At 39.7% G+C, this 17,196-nt stretch overlaps 1 protein-coding gene across 3 annotated transcripts in view; it reads right to left on the bottom strand.

The window, feature by feature from the left end:
* The window catches only part of Glis3 (GLIS family zinc finger 3), a 475,006-nt gene that overhangs the window by 88,120 nt on the left and 369,690 nt on the right, over window positions 1-17,196 (bottom strand). For all 3 annotated transcript variants that reach the window (XM_029567629.1, XM_029567628.1, XM_029567630.1), the window contains 2 exons: window positions 16,376-16,537; window positions 12,350-12,460 (listed from right to left, as the gene is read on the bottom strand). In XM_029567629.1, the coding sequence (XP_029423489.1) occupies window positions 12,350-12,460; window positions 16,376-16,537 (273 nt within the window). The remainder of the gene's footprint in view (window positions 1-12,349; window positions 12,461-16,375; window positions 16,538-17,196) is intronic.

The following is a 17,196-nucleotide window of genomic DNA, read 5'->3' as shown; positions in this document are numbered from 1 at the left end:
ATATATATATATATATATATATATATATATATATATACACACACACACACAAATATGCATAACCTAATGTAATTTTAAAATGAGGATGGACTTGGACTCAGCATTGTGAGAGATAGGCTTGAGCCTAGGTTAAAAGTCTTAATGACAGCCATACAGCAGGCCTGAGACAATGGCCTGACCTCTGGGGCCACAAGGAATGCCTTGTGACAATTGCTCCTATTGGCAGATCATGAGACTGATGCCTAGAGCTCGCCACTCCCTAATCACCACCCTTGAGATTCCAAATTGCAACACTTAGTGCAACAGCCTGGGTCACGTGGTTCCCAGGAATCCAGGGCCCGTACAGGAAACCGGTACCTAAGTAACCTGAAACCTGTCGTGCTAATAAGGTGTCTGACTCGCGATGTCATGATAGGACACAGCCCTGCCAAAGAGCTGAGTTGTAACTTCTTGACTGGACCCCTATCCCTATATAAGCTGGTGCCCTTCTTCAATAAACTAGATCTGCATCACCAAACCTGGTCACCTGTGTCTGAATGCGGCTCTGCTGACACAGTCTCGTCACCAGCCCTGGGGTCCTGGACCGGGCAGAAGCAGCGACAATCGGAGACAGGCCCTGGCAAGGAGAAGAGCGACCTTGACGCTGAGCGAGCGGGAGAGTGGCCACAGAGAGGAGTGAAGGGCGGCACACTTGCGATGGGAGGAGGCGGCACCCCTGCAATCAGAGGCTGCGCCCACGCGAATGGAGGAGCCACCGCAGCTGGCAGTGGCTGCACAGCATAATGTATTTTTATTTTTACTCCCTTCCTTTCTCCCTCCCTTCATTCTGAGGATTGAATCCAGGGTCTTGTGTATTCTAGGCAAGCACGCTGTCAAACATAATAAAACATACCAACTCTGTTTCTATTTGGTTTGTAATTTTTCATAGAGAAGCATGTCAAAGAAGAACTATTAGAAAAAAAATAATCGTGTGTGTAGGGCAGAAGAGAATAAAGACTAGGGTAAGAGATAAGAAAGCAAGGGAGATAAGAAAGCTGAGGCACTTAGGGAATTCAATACCTAAGTCTATTTATTTTTATTTTTTATTTTATTTTATTTTTTTGTCTTTTTGAGACAGGGTCTCTCTTTAGCCCCAGCTGGCCTGGATTCACTATGGAGATCAGGCTGGCCTCGAACTCACAGAGATCTGCCTGCCTCTGCCTCCCAAGTGCTGGAATTAAAGGTGTGCACCACCACATCTAGCTTAATACCTAAGTGTATACAAACTCTGCTACTAAAGGTACTTGTGCTTATGAAAGCATGCTCTGAAAAAGTACAAATAAAGCTAGGAAATGGATAACTACGTATCTATACCCCAAATATCATTAAAGCAGAAAAGATAAAACCAAGTAATGTCACAAATGACCAGAGAGTTCAAGCTTCATGCTTGGAAAGGCTCTGGAAAGAATCACAGGTTGGTGAGCCTTAGAAGATGGAAATCAGGAGGAGCTGGGATGGAGTTACTGAGAACATCCCAAGAATGGTTTTCTATTTATATACCTTTCAGGGAAAGCGACTTATAAAGTGAGCAGATTCCAGCAAGATATTTAGCACTCTCTCGTGATAGCATTTTGAAAGAGGGAGAAACCTAGAATTGATGGTAGCACAGCAGGGCATAGTCACAGTTGGATGAACTACTGTATCAGAAGAATGCTGATTAATGGAAATATGCCAACCTAACTAATTGCTTTGTCTCTTTCACCCTAAATCCCTAATTCATTCCTCACATTACAACCACAATCATCTTCCTAAATCATACATCTGACCACAGTCTATGCTTAACACTTTAGCAGGATAGATAAGGCCGTATGAATCAGTTCCCTTGCCCTGCTGGCCTCAGTAAGTGGCACTGAAGGTGTCATATTCCCCTTATGAAACTGTTCTGTAACTGGAAGGAAGTGGAGAACAGAGAGTGCATTTCCATCCATTTGCTACAGACCTAGAGTGTGCCAAAAACCTAGGCTGGGGTGGGGGGCGGGCGGGGGTGGCACAAGCTTTCAATCCCAGAACTCTGCAGGCTGGCAGATCTCTGTGAGATCAAGGCCAGTCTGGCCTACTTAGTGAGTTACAGGCCATCTTGGGGAGACCCTGCTCAAAAAACAAAACAAACAAACAAACAAAAAACTACAACCAAACCAAGCCAAAATGACAATGACAAAAATCTAGAATATGCTAGATGTGTTGGTTACACACATTTAATCCCAGCACTCCAAAGGCAAAGGCAGGCAGATCTCTGTGATTTGAGGTCAGCTAGTCTAAACATTTTGTTTCAGTCCAGCCAGGGCTACAGAGTGATATTCTATTTCTCAAAACAAACAAACAAATGAACCAACAAACCAAAACCTACAATGTGGGTAATCAGAAGAATTGTGTAGAACCAGGAATATTAATGCAGCATTTCTACAGACATCAGCAAGTTTACTCTTGAAAAGAAGCAACACCCTTGGAAGACAGACTCAGCCTGTAAGAGATGTTTCAGGAAGGTAGGCTTTCAGCTTTATCATATAAATATGGGGACATATTAGACTTGATAATAGCAACAATATAGATATTCTTAGAAGTGAGAAAGCTTCAGATTATACAAATAGGCCTTCTGAATGTGGTGTGTGTGTGTCTGTCTGTCTGTTCACCCATGCGTGCATGCATACAGGCCAGAGGTTGAAGCTAGATGTTCTCTATTACCTCCACCTCACCGACTGAGACAGGATCTCTCATTCTCTCATTGGACTTGGAGTTGGTCATTTCAACTGGACAGGTCTATCAATCTCTGCAGTCCCAACACTGCATTATTTATAGGCATGCACTGTTGTGCCTGGCTTTTTATATTGTTGCGGGGGACGTTTAATTCAGGTCTTCCATGCTTGCACAGCAAACATTTATACACTGAGCCATCTTCCCAGCCCCTTTTTGTGATTCTCTATTAGGTTGCAGGGTGCAGGTGAACTTAAAGACCTTTTAATGCTGGCACACTGTAGATCCGCCCCAGCTGTGCCGAAAGATAGCCCCCTGCAGTGGCAGTGCAGCAAGTACCCTCAAAAACCTCTTAGAAAAAAGAGCTTTCTATTCTGGTGAAAAGAATAAACAGCGTTTGTGAGGCTGCTACTATCTGTAATCCTTCAACAGTTAACTCAAGATGCTCAACCAACAGAGGAAACTGAACATTTTAGACATCACATGACACCTTGCTAGAGTTTGAAGAAAACTCTGGATTGCCAAGTGGAAGAAAAATCTTCCGCCAAAACATTTTGTGGAATGCCAAGACTGCAAACAGTGTGTCAGGACTTAATGGCTAGCTCTGCATTAGGCAGTATTAACTAACTCTGGCACACATTCTGTAGGCCTTTTGGCTGGCGAGCAAGCAGCATACCACTTCTGCCATCATATTTGGCTCCCTTCCTGCTTCTAAGCCTTTTCACTTCTCAAGAACAAACCAAAGAAAGTGGATGTAGTAATAATAATAAAAAAAACCCATCCTGGGTCTAAAGGCCAAGGAATAAAATAAGATAATGTGTCCACATGCAATGGCTCTGGAATGTGACCATGTCAGATGTAGGAATCGAAGCCCTTTCTTTGGTATCACTATCATGTAAGAATCACAGGGGCTGGATTTCACTTGATGTCGTATTCAAATGGCAGCTGTAGAGGCCTAAAGACCTGTGAATCAAGTTCCCTTACTTCTTAAGCAAAAACTGAACCCAGTCAGTTGGGGCAAGAAAGATCCCAGAAAATGCTTGCTTTCTCTCACTTTGATCTCCTACTTCACTAATTCAAGTCAGTTTCTTCAGCAGATATGGAAAATAGCAAGTCATTTTTCTGTGTATTGTAATGCCTAACATTAACCCTGGGACTCCTCTCATGCCTGGCTCCATCTGTGTGCAGTGACTGTAACAAGCACTGTTCACGAATTTTCCCATCGTTCACTGTAACAGTCCAAGAGAATAACTGATACTAGCCTGAGTTTACAAATGTGGAGCTCAAGTTCAGAGATATTAAGTAATGCTTCAAAGGTTCTATCATTAAGACTGGTGAAGTAGAGATTTGAATTCAAGTCCATGGCTCAATTCATATTTAAAAAGTAGCAGAAAACTCACACAACTGGAAAAATAATGGGCAGTAATTATAATAAGTAAATTGGTATGTCTTCTGTGCACTTAGAAAAGGCCAACTCAGAATACTCAGGGTCTGGAATGGTCAAAAAAATGAAACTCTTTAATATGCAATCTGGAGTCGCACATCTGGCATTCACACAACAACAGTTATGGAAGTTTGATAACTGGAAGTGATTTCTAAACCAAAGACATGGATTTCTGGGAAAAAAATAGTCATCAAGAAGGTCAGATTGTCTCTTGAGATTTCAAAACACATAAATACAAATGTATTTCTTGTCAAAGAAGAAAACAGTAGATGATGAATTTACAATCACGATCTGTTTCCATTAATTCTTTTTAAACAGCAAAAATCCCTTTAAGGAGAATAATTAATGGAAAAATCGGGAGTAGGGTGCTATCAGCTCCCTGAAACTTCAACAACCACTCGTCATCTTTCTGAAAACCTTTTAATAGATAACAGGCAATCTGAGTAATAATAGCCAACTTTTATTGGGCATATATAATATGTCAGGTACACGCTAAGTGTTTTACTATTGCTATTTCACTTAATATGACACAGACACTGTATTAACAAACATTATAAAGTTATGTCAAAATGGTGATTTATAAGTATGTCACAATGAATCATATGATTGCATAAAGTGATATTACAATGCAATATGTAAGTTAAACACAAAGTATCCACTTACTCACTTGAACATATTTACTCTCAACAGTCAATATTATAAAGAAGGTGGTACATCTTTCATTGATAATTAATTTCCTTCTCTTTTCCTGTTGAATAATCAGTTTGCATAAATGGAAAGAACACTTTGAAATTCACAATACCTCACTTTTCTGTGACTTGTCTAACCTTTAAATAAACAAATCAGTTAAAATTTAGCATGCTGGATTCTAGTGATGGTCTGTTTTATATCTCCACTTGGCTAGCTTATAGTCCATGTCAATAAACTAACTATAAATGTGGGTATCAGATACAATGAAGGTACTAGACAGATGTGATTAACACCTTCAGTCAGTTGACTCTGAAATGAAAGATTATCTGATAATCTAGATGATCCTGATCTACTAACCAGTCCAAAATATTTAAGAGCAGAACTGAAGTTTTCCTGAGGAGTAGAGCTTTCATTTCTGATGTTCAGACTATCACACTTCCTGTCCATCCCTTTTCATCCAGATTTCCACTATCTCTGTCCAAGCCTCTATTACATCTCATTAAAGAGCACAGAGTCCTGACTCGTGTCAGTGCTTGTAGTCAGTGCTACATTTAAGTTCACATTCAACACAATCAGACCCACCCTGTGGAAAACCAGCTTGAACATTTCTGATTCCTTCCAAGGAAAGGAACATACCATTTTTATTGACCTAAGCATTTGGTAAAATATCAGACACACAGTGAATGTCGAGAAAAACTTGTGGAATAATTCAAATATTTTAAAATTACATGCCTGCCCAGAGAGCCAATCCTCAGGAGCACAGACACACAAAATTCTCTTAATTGGGCCAAGTCTTCAGGGAGGGAGTCACAACCAAAGCCTTATAAGTAAGATAGTCTCTAGGTATCCTACCTTTTCTCCTTGTTGAGTCTTAATTTCAGATAGTCTGTGAAATCTATGGAGGCTCTCCGAAGAAAAATATACATTTGTATTTTGCATATCTTTTTGTGGGAATTCTTAAGCATCCTAACAATATTTGTCTTCATAAATCCACAGACTAGCTGTCTATGGCTGTGAACCCTCAGGTAAAATAACTCTTGGATAGAATCAAGTATCACAGGTTCAAACTTTATTTGAATTCCCTTTGGTTTAGGTCCATTTCCTTTTCTTTTTATGGACCATTTTTTTCATCATCCATATGTTCCAGAAAGACAGGCTATTGCAATCTCTGAGAGAAGACTCCTGTAAGAATACTCAGTTCTCAAGGAGGAAAGTATTTCCAAGGACACTGTTCATCCGTTGTCAGTCACAATGGGATGCTGAGGACTGCAGGTACATGACACAATGATGCTTTTCACTGAAATAGCTCTTCTTTCACCTCTGGGGCCCAGTGTTTGCCTTTCAAACTAGCTGCAAAGGTGGGAAATGGAAAAACTAGGGGCATGTAACTTGTTAAGTACCGATGAAATTCACCACACTGTTTAAAAGAAGCCCATACCTCTTGATGTCCAATCCAAACACTGCTTTGAGGCACGGCCACCTGCCCAGTATCCACCACGAAAAGTTTCTGCATTAGGCTTATCCAAAGCCTTGTGTGAAGTCACCCTGAAAATAAATCTTCACAGCTCAGAGAGCCAAGATACAAACAAACGGGAAAATATTACCCAGGGATATCAAAGACAAAGCTCAAATGAAGCTGAAAAGGGAAGACAAGCATAGACTAGCAGAGGAAGAGGCAATTGCGTAAGAGGTGTGAGTGCTCTGGAAGCAGAGGTGAGAGGTAGGGGACACCAGGGAAGGGCAGTTTGCAGCTGCATCCTGAAGCCTGAAGACACTACACTGAGGCCGCAGACTGTGCTAGGTGCTTTTATTCCCAAATCATTTTCATCAAGGATGCCAATGCCAACTTTTAATTAAGAGAAAAAAGAATAAGAAATACGAACTCCTGTCAGTCAATCAATCAGAAAAGCAATTATCTAAGGGGCTATTTCCACAGGGTAGCTGTGTTTGGGCACTGGGCTGCCCAAACTGCTTATTATAGCTCTTGGTAGAGGACCCCCATGATTCTTTATGCTTCATGTGCTTTGCCAGAACTATAACCAGCACCCACCATTGTTGTTTTTGTATTTTCGGGTTGTTTGTTTTATGATTTTTGGTCTCAAGGAAGAGTTCTCTATGGGAGCAGAAACAGAACTACCTTGCTTCATTTGACAAAGCTTTGTAATGAAATCGAGAACTGCTCTCAAGCAATGAATGAAACACAAGACTTCATAGCTCAACAATGCCATTCACAAAGGAACTCCACACACCATGTCACCAAGACATGTGTAGGTGTGACTTATCACAGCCCCGTCTCCTGCCCCGTCCTGGCCAGGTCTCATTAGATTCAAAATCCTCAGAGCTGGTGTAGGGCCTCACGAGCACTGCATCCTCCAAGAATCACAAATGCTAACCATCTGAGTTGTACTGTTTGGTGGGAGATGGAAGCCACTGATTTCAGGGACGAGTACCCTATCACCCTAGTGCCACTCTAAGGAAGACAGGCTGATGAGAAAGGCAAATTAAACTCAGGCTGGAAGGGGCTGGAGAAATGGCTCAGCTCTTAAGACTGCTGGCTGCTCTTGAAATGGACCCAGATTCGATTTGATTCCAGCACCCCCATAGGATAGCTAACCATCTGTAACTCTAGTTGCAGGGGATCCAACGCCTCTTCTGACCTCTATGGGCATTATGTGACATGGGTGCACTTACATACATGTATGCAATGCACTCATACACATAAAATAAAAATAATAAAATATTTAAACTCGGGCTGGAATGGAAGTACATCTACATTCCCAGCACTCAGGAGGCTAAAGCAGAAGGATCCAAGTTCAAGGCCAGCCTGAGCCATATAGTGATACCCTGTTTCTAAAAGATAAAAGAAAAAGAAACCCTAAGATGACCCAGGCAGCTGAGGCAGAATACCAGAATCTTCCTTGAAGTTATGTCCCTCTCAACTGAGGAATCTAGACACACAGCTATGTCTTAGTGTCGCTCTGGACGGTGATGTTAGTCATCTGTCAACAAGTGTTAAAGCACAGAAGTTTGTGGCTCATCAGCAAACAGCTCTGTGCTGCACTAACTTCATATCCCTGACAGCTCCATTACCAGCTCTACAGTACCAATTCTTAAGGGTGAGGAAGGGCTTGGCTCTTTTATCCTGAGGTGATACCTGTGGTATGGACTGATTTCTAACGTTGCATTCATGTTTTTAATTGTTTTCTGTGCAGACACAAGGAATAAATAAATGAAAAGGAACTGTGAAACCTGGGGAGTCACCTGAATGTCCACTGTACTTACTATGATAGACAAAGGCAGAAAACTGACAGAAAAGGTGAGCTTTATTCATTATTTTGCTACATGGACCAATCTGAAGGAAAATATTTTCACCATCCCAAGAACTACATAGAGCAAGGTAAACAGGATACTTAGTGAACTTGTTTATAGTTTTAAGGAGATATAGGGGGAAAGATGGTGGCTTTGAACAGATTACAAAGAATTACCAATTCTACATGAAAAAAAAATTGCATTAAGTAAGCTGCTCTAGCATAGAAAGCTACACAGAGCTGTCTCTAAGTACAAAATAGAAATATATATATATACATATATATATATATATATATTCATACATGTTTCAAATGCCATTTCGTTTATTACAGTCTGTGTTGAGATCACAAATATGTATGTCATTGGCTACAGCCAGTCAAAGGTCAGTGTCTGACAAACATTCAACAACTCTCATCCAAAGTGCAGAATCTCTGTGGAAATGTGGAATGGATAAAGGTCACGTCTCGAATGCTCAGCTTGCATTTATTCTTTCAAAAGTCCATTTCAACACCAGGCTAGAGTTGAAGGAAACCCCGGTTTATGGCACGTCCAAGGTGAAAATCAAAAAATTTGATGGAGCTCACAGCCTTGAGAAGAATCTCAAGTGGTTTATTGCTTCAGTTTTCTCTTACACTCACTCATTAGAAGGAACTGAAGGACAGAATCTGGCCTGTTGCTCTGGAGACAAGTTCTGTTCTCAGTGGAGACCTTAACTGGTGGCTCGAGGATTTTTACTACTCACTTATCTGAGTGGCCCTGCTTCAGTGAATTCAAGAAGTGTAATGCACATTCGATGGACAAGTCTGGATGTTTGTTGGCCCACGGGATGTGTGCATGTGCATGATTTATGCAAACAGAAAAATTACTGTGTGTATGCAGTGAGCCAAATCATCCTCATTCCTTATGGACTCTTTTTATTTCTCTTTTCCTTTCTTTGTATGGCTTTAATAATGTTCAGCTGAGATTTCAGATTCATCTAATTTTCCAGTAGGCTCTTCTGGGTGTCAGGAAGGGCCATGTTCCCACAGAAAGGGCAGCACTCAGGAGAAATCTGCCTCTGCTGATAGACATTCATCTTTTGGTTATGGGTGCTTTGTCACTGGCCCCAATTTCGAAGTAGGGCCTCATAAAGCTGGCAACATTAAGACCAAAATAATGTCACTTAGTGTCTAGGGGGAGGTTAAGAAGAGGATTAGAAGTAGGCGGGCAGGCAGGGTATATTAAACGAGCCCATGACTAACAGGGTGTGACAGAAAAGAGTTTTATTCTTTTCAACAAAACAATTCCCCAGAGCTGGGACCATTCCTCCACTGTGCCTTTATCACCTTGGAATTTTTATGGTTATTTTTGATGAATTCACATTTTTGTAAAGCCTCTTTTGAAATCATGCCAGTTTTCAATTTTTAATTAAAGTCGTAAATAATCTTAATTCTGCCTTAAAAGGTTTATTGTTTCTTTCTTTTTTTATGATTGCTGCCAGGAAATATTTCAAATACCATGTCCTAATGTGAGTGAGCAATTAGAATCTCTCCAAGGTCTAGTGACAACATTGTACCATGTAAATATAGCACACTTGAATATCAGCATGAGATTTAGCAGAGTGGATAGACCAATTTCAGATTTATCAGCAACGGCTTTTTACTGGGACATTTCCCCTTTTCTTGGATGAAGTAACTTTCTTCATTTTAATTTTCATGAATTAACCATTACAGATTTAGAAAGGATTTTCTAAATAAAAAGGCTGGTTCCATTTTGGAAAATAAGTACTGAATATTTGCCACTGCAGGCAGAGCAAGAAAAGTCAACCAAATGAGATTCAACCATTTGCACAAAACAGAGTGAACCCAAAAGTACAGCCCTAAGAGAAAGAACACCTCATTATGTACATAAGACAGAATTAAGAAAGACATGAGGCTACCAGATTACTTGAAAGTAGTACCTTTGTTATCTAGATTGCCTGCTGCAGGTTGCAGGTAAAGTGTCAATAAAATTATTTTCTATTCTCAAGGTCAGCTTTTCTTTCTCAGTAGAGAACATTCTTACAATCAAAACTACTCTTCCTTTCTAAGAGGCCAAAGCACACCATGTTTAAAAATAAGAGCCACTGACAGACTCTGAAAACATCCCATGCGTTTCCGTACCTGCAAACCTAGGTTAGCTTCTTAAATCCAGCAGTTTTAGTTGCTTATTTGTCTCCATAGGGAGGTAGAGGCTGAACAACATTAGAATGAAAAAATGTCTCTTCTAGAAAGACTAAGCTTCCTCAAAATAATTTATTATTCAAATTTATAAGATACACACAATGACAAAACCATTACGCAGCAGTCCCGCTCTACTGAAAGGACTCGACAGTACACACCCATGACGTGTAATTTCAAGATAAAACATCGTTTATTGCATCCCATTTGCATTAGCTGTTCTTTTGCTTTTTCCAAATTCAAGAAAATAACCAACCCATGTTAAGTGATCCTGGTATCAGTTTACTGGGATTTCCATGAAAAACATTTAAATATACTTCTAGAGAAAAAAAAATTTAATGACTTCAACAATTGATTTTCAAATTTGGTATGTAGTTAAGTACAGCTATCAAATCCTTGTAGCTGAGTATTTTTCTTTACTAAAAGGAAGAGTTGACCAAGTTCTTTCCATGTATAAGCCTTGACTGGCACTGTGCTAATACTTCTCAAGACAGAAAAATTCAAGTGACAAAGAAAGACTACAGAACATTTCCCAGCATCAAATAGTAAATCCCTATAAACCATGAAAGAATGCAGAATTTTAACTAGAAGCCACAGTGACCTGAAAACCCTTGCTCTACCATTCACTCACTTGAAATAAATCAAGTCTTAATCGGTCCTCAAATTTGTTATAAAGGGCCCTTAAATGAATCAGGTACCTAGTTCAATACACAAATTCAACACTAACTAGCCATGGTAATGCAGCATGTTTCTGCCATGAACAGAAGAGCCTAGTTCACTCAAAAATTTTAAAACTTGGGGGCTAGAATGAAAGCTCAGTTGGTAAAGTGCTTGCTCTGCAAGTAGGAGGAACTGAGTTTGATCCTCAGCACCTGAGTATAAAGTCATGCATGGTATAGCATGTGCAAGTAAACCCAGTGCTGAAGGGGGACAGAAACGAAATGGACAGTTCCCGAGGAATGATACCCCAAGTGGGCCTCCCATCCACACAAGAACATGTATAGACATCCACGTGCACCCCACATCCACCTACCTCACCCCAACAAAGACACAGTTCTAATGAAATTCCTCACAAGGTTTGAAAGTCCAGTCTGGCCAGCCAATTGCTGCACTGTGTGAGTTTAGCAGAGCAAATCAGATGGGCTGGCGGCATGGCTCTTGATACTTACTCCAAATCTGAGTCACTGTCTTTTTTTTTTTTTTACATTAAACAGAATGGTTATTCTGAAGCAGTGGAACTTTGCTTAGGGTTTTGCACCTCCACTGTCAGTCACTTTTTAATTCCTTCATTTTTCTTGGTGGGGCTTTGGTGTTTTTGATATCACTATGCTCCTGGCCTGGAACTCACTATGTAGAGCAGGCTGACCTTGAACTCACAGAGATCTCTGCCTGCCTCTGCCTCTCAAGTGCAGGGATTAAAGGTGTCATGCGCCACCATGCCTGGCTTAACACTAATTTTTTAAGATTTTGAAAACTGCATTAATTCCTCACTAGTGTCAAAATCATTTTAAGTTGGATTCTTTTCTTCGTATTTTCATATACAGTGCCTATCAAGAGCTTACCAACTCTCTCCAAGCCAACCATGCTCTCTCCATAGCCTAAAGATTCGCCTACCATCTTCTTCATTATAGTGGAAATTATTTTAGCTAGTTGATACGTTATGGAAAAGCATTTCTCCCTAGAAAAGGTCTCTGAAGATCTCCATAAAAGCTTTTTGTTAGTAATACTTCCAGGTTTGGGTAACTTTCAAGAATTCTCTCTGATTACCACATACAAACCTTCTCCAGAAATTCTTACCTAGCTATATCAGCTGTGCCAACTACAGCCTTGCTAAGACCTCAGGGAAGATTTCCCTCCTTGGTCTAAAGTGTGGCATATCATATAAAGTCTAAGAGTTCCCATCACCCTGCAGAAGCTGAGTACGGCAAGAGTAAGGCGTTGTGCTCTGCCTTGCTGGAACATTCTCTCTTAAATTTACCTTTTTCCTTGCTTGCTGTTCTTTGGAAGAATGTGCCTTCACGTGCTTTCTTAGGGAACTTGGGTCTGTGTAGCGTTTTGTACATCCTGGAATTTGACAAGCATAAGGTTTCTACAGAGGAAAGAAAGAAAGAAACTGCTGTGGTTAAATCATAAAGGTAATGGGGTCAAGGCTGTATTCAGACTATTCAGCACATAGACTATTAGCAATGTCAGGGGCTGGGTAACACTCATACATTTCAATCAGAACACCCAGAATTCTGCATCATGATAAAAAGAAGAGTAAACATGAAAAAATAAACAAACAAAACCCACAGAGACGCCCTAGCCTTGAATTTTAAGAGATTACCTTAGTTTTCAGTGTAACCATAAATCTCTTGTGGAACTTTTTAATGTGGAAATTAAACTTACATACTTACAATTATGTTCCCCTGAGAACAATCTTTGGTACTGTCAGAAACTAGTAAACACATATTCTTTAAGAGTTCAGGTAAAGAAGCTGTAGAAAAGTCCAGAAAAGACTGGGTATGTTTCAGAGGGAACCTGATTCAGAAAGAAAGAGGGAAAGAATTAAGAAGGAAAAAATTAGTATAAAGTGAGCAAGAAACAGTAGCTTTCAAACAACAGACACATGAAAATTCAGCCAGAGGAACATTAATACTATGAGTTGCAGAGGAGTTGAGCTTGAGTGACACGAATGAGCCCTTGGTTGATGCAAATTTGCTTATTCTAATTCTCTGGGCTCCAGAGAGATGTGAAGAATACAGAGATGTGAAGTATGTCCCCAGTGCCTGGTACCTGAGTTAGAAATGCGTGGATGAACTGAGGGTAACAGTACCTCAGATCCATTCAGGTGTCAGCATCATCACCTACTGCTGACAAAAATCTTATCAAGGGCTTTGAGACTATGGCTTTAGGTGCAAGATAAACCAAAATCTTCTGCCTATTCTAAGTCCTTAAAAAACTCACAAGACGTTTAAACTGTCATGGAACTACTGTGTGCCTCATAAGATAACACAGGAGAGCTGGGCCTACGTGATGAAGTACAAGGAGCAGGAGAACTGAAAGCTCTCTGCAGTAGGGCTCTTGCTCTGGAAGGCTGCACTGGCAATTGCATGTCTTGCTATTCTGGTTATGTTGTGCTCCAATTTTCAGATGATTGCTTATCATTTTCTGGGCTAGCATACATGTGAACTACATATTTGCCTTGCTGAAAGCAATGTTCAGGATTCACTATGTTTTGCCATTTTTTTATTCTGAAAACAAGATAAAATCATGAATATACCATTTAATTTTGTCACACCCAATTTGAATTGTAACTTTCATATCTGACATGGCTGCTCACTGACTGATCTTGACTGACTGGTGGATTAATTGAATCACCCAGCAGTAGATGTCCAGAACGTGCTGGGCACTGGGTAACATTTTAGGAAACTCTAGTAATAACAATGGATAAATGGGGGCTCTTGCCTCAGTCCTTCTGAAAAGGTGAGCAAGTACTGGCTAAAGTCACTTGCTAATGAGTCTCCACAGGGTGAACAAAGATTTTTCTTTAACCTGGCAATCTTTTCTGGGATCACAGGTCTCTCTTGAACTAGCCTTTTCTACTTTGTACAAACTTCACATTAGAGGCAACTAGCCGAGACCTTACCGGAAGCCCCAACAGGAACAAATACACTCATGTCTTTGAGCATGAGAGCATGGTTCATGGAGAAAGGTTTTATGAGCATAATGTGCTACAGAAATCCAGGCCGCTATAATTTGGGCTGTAGTGCCATTTTGTATTTGATTTTGAGATATTCTTGGAGAAAGCTTGAAATCACACCACTCCTCCCAACTGGCCTTGCCGTCTGCCACCTGGGACCACGATGCCAAAATAGTTCTGTCAGGGACTGGTCTGGGCGGTGCTGCTGTCCTCTTCATTTTAGCGCTCATTGCCCAAGCTTTAAATGGCATGTTACACTCCATCAAAGCAGGCATTTCATTATTTTCCAGCTGTCCCGAGTAATTACTTCCCTTGTTAGATTTAAGATAGTGAAAGAAAATGTATTAATACAAATTTTCAGGGTTAGTTTAATTAACTCATTAATATTTGTGGGAAAACTAATTTCCCTAGGAGTAAAAAATATTTAGTTGAAGAAAGATACTTTATCCAAATTCTGTCAGGATTTTCATAAGGAATGATTAATGAAAAGTAACCTAATTTTAAATGATAAATTCTTGAAACAGCTATGGTTTGCTTTGGAAAGAAAGTGTTTAATTTCTATATGAGCTTTTAAAAGTGTTCTGAATGGTTAAAGGTAGTAAATATTTAAATAGGAGCCAGTTTGGATCTTAAGGGGAAAATGATAGTTTTAAAAGATGTAATAGAAAAATCTTTTTCAACAAAGTAAAAATAACTGAGTTTTAAGAGATATTACAGTTAATTAAGATCATAAAAAATTATTACCTTAGGAAGTTTTACTAAAAAGTTTTAAAAAGGGATATACATTTTCAAATTCTGAAATTGTTTTTGGAAATGTTCTTTGATTAGCCAAAATTAGCACCAAGCAGAGAAGGTTACTGTAGATCATAGCACCTTTCCCAGAGTAGTTCTCTGAAACTACAGACAACTTGCTAGTTGGACCAGTTTCTTGAGAAAATCTTGTCTCGTGAATGTTCACTCTTCCATGACAAGGTTTGAGAACAAACTGAAAGATTTATTGGATTTGACCAACACCATTTTAGATACAACAAAATGGGACATTTTAACATAATTTATTCTTCTTTTCTTTTTTTCTGTTAGGAATTTCAATGCTCATCATATATACTCATTTAATATTCTATTGGTCAGTGGATTAAATTCAGCTAGAGCAGAAAGGATCCATCCTGTGCCCATACTGTGATAACCACGTTTCAGATTTTCCCTAGGCAAAACCATCACATTCATGTGTATTTGTTTAGAAAGGTTATGCTACAGATATGGCTAAATGACTTCTATCAATATAACTAATAGAGACTAATATAAAACCTAATAATATGTCAACTACAACATTAGAAAAATCTTAAATATGTATGAGAAGGTGTGTAGAAATAACAGTATCTTTTCAAAATTCAAACTCTGGTGTAGTTTAATAATAGACATCAGAATGTTAACGCTGAGAAAGTACTGTCATGAATACATTATTTTCAAGAACGTGGGATAAGAGATCTGTGATGTGTATAATACATTTATCCCAGCAGCTTTGTTAAGTGAAGTGAAATTACACAGCATCTACCTGGCCTCCTGTAAGGAAAACGGCATCAAAGCCTGAGAACGCAAAGGAGGGCTATCAACATAATGGGGAAAATAAAAGACAAAAGTTACACAGAAAAGGCATCTGCAATGAGCAAAACGTAGCAGCATTAAGGGAGTTACGGGTGTGATAAAATTCAATTGTTCTCCTAAGGTTGATGTCAGGATTTGTGGCTGTTAACACAGAAAAGGATGCATGAAACTGAACCGAACATTGGGAAGGATCTATTGTATCTTTTTAGGTCGCTTGCAGGTGAAAACAACAGATGGTTTCTAAAGCAAAAGACAAGATTCATGCTCAATGCCATGACTGAAGAGTTCTATGTCAAGAAAGAAAAGAACCAGCATCAACAAATGAACAGTGTACTTCATTTTGTCAGAGTTTGCATCCCTTGTCTACTGGTATATCCTGATATTTTGTTACTAATGTTACTATTTTGTTATTAATACCTGGTCTCTGGTGGCCAATTTCTACCAATGTCTACTGCATGACACCCCTAAACTGCTTCTGCTCTATACACAGAAGTAACTAACTAACCTCCCTGGTACTAGGAAGTCACAACATTTAGGATCATATACAACTACAAAAAAAGGAAGCAGCCGCACAGAACCCCTGTGGGCTCTCCACTGGGTTCCACCATGCTTGGCACTGCCACTGTCATCTGCAGACCAGAAAGCAAACGTGTATCATCCTACCATGGAGGGGCCCTCTGGCACACCAGCTGGAAGGTGGCCAGCCCCTGCCATCCTTACAGTGTCAAGATGTGTCCTCTGGTGCTTGGCCCGGTCGCTGGAGTTGCTGAATGCCTTCTGGCAGCCTGGATGCTGGCACAGGTACGGCTTCTCACCTGTGTGGCTTCGCAAGTGAATCTTGAGATTCTCAAGTCTTGAAAAGGCCTTCTTACAGCCTTCAAACTGCAAAAAGAAAAAAAAAATTGGGGGTTGTTGAGAAGGACCCTTTAATACCTGAGTTTAGGGTACAGAGAGAAGAAAGTCATTAGTTTGCACTTAGCTTAACAGTAAGATGAAATTAAATCCAAACAGCAACAAATATTACTTCTAAAAATATCTGTATGTTTATGTGAATTGCATTTTTTCCAAAGAATATATATGCCACTTTCCATACCAGATTTGGGTCCCAAACTGATTTCTGTGATTACTTATGTCAGAGAAAATTCACTGTGAGCCATCTGGCTCAGTTAATAAAAATACAGTACTGTGTGTCTTAAAGATTTATTAAAAATTAACACACTTTTCCATTTCCAAATTGGTCTAAACTGAAGGAATCAGGAAGGAGGTAATTTTTCAACAACTAGAAAACTAACAAGAAAAATCAAGAGTGTTATACGGCAGAAGGAGACAGAAAGATGCAAGAATATAGGATGAAAAGAAACACCTGTCTGCTGCATCAATCAGATCCGACACCTGGGGAAGTTGCTAGGGGTTTCAACTCCAAAGGAGTGACCATTTAGGGTAATGCCAAGCTTCATAAGTTTTAACATGCATTTTACAAAGAGCTAGAAGACAGACGACTCACTAAATTATCTACCAAATAAAGTGAGAGTTTAACTTTT

Source organism: Nannospalax galili, unplaced genomic scaffold, assembly GCF_000622305.1.
Source record: "Nannospalax galili isolate Female #2095 unplaced genomic scaffold, S.galili_v1.0 scaffold241, whole genome shotgun sequence".
Lineage (NCBI taxonomy): Eukaryota > Metazoa > Chordata > Mammalia > Rodentia > Spalacidae > Nannospalax > Nannospalax galili.
The sequence above is the reverse complement of the archived record's forward strand: the minus strand, read 5'-3'. Positions and strand labels throughout refer to the sequence as shown.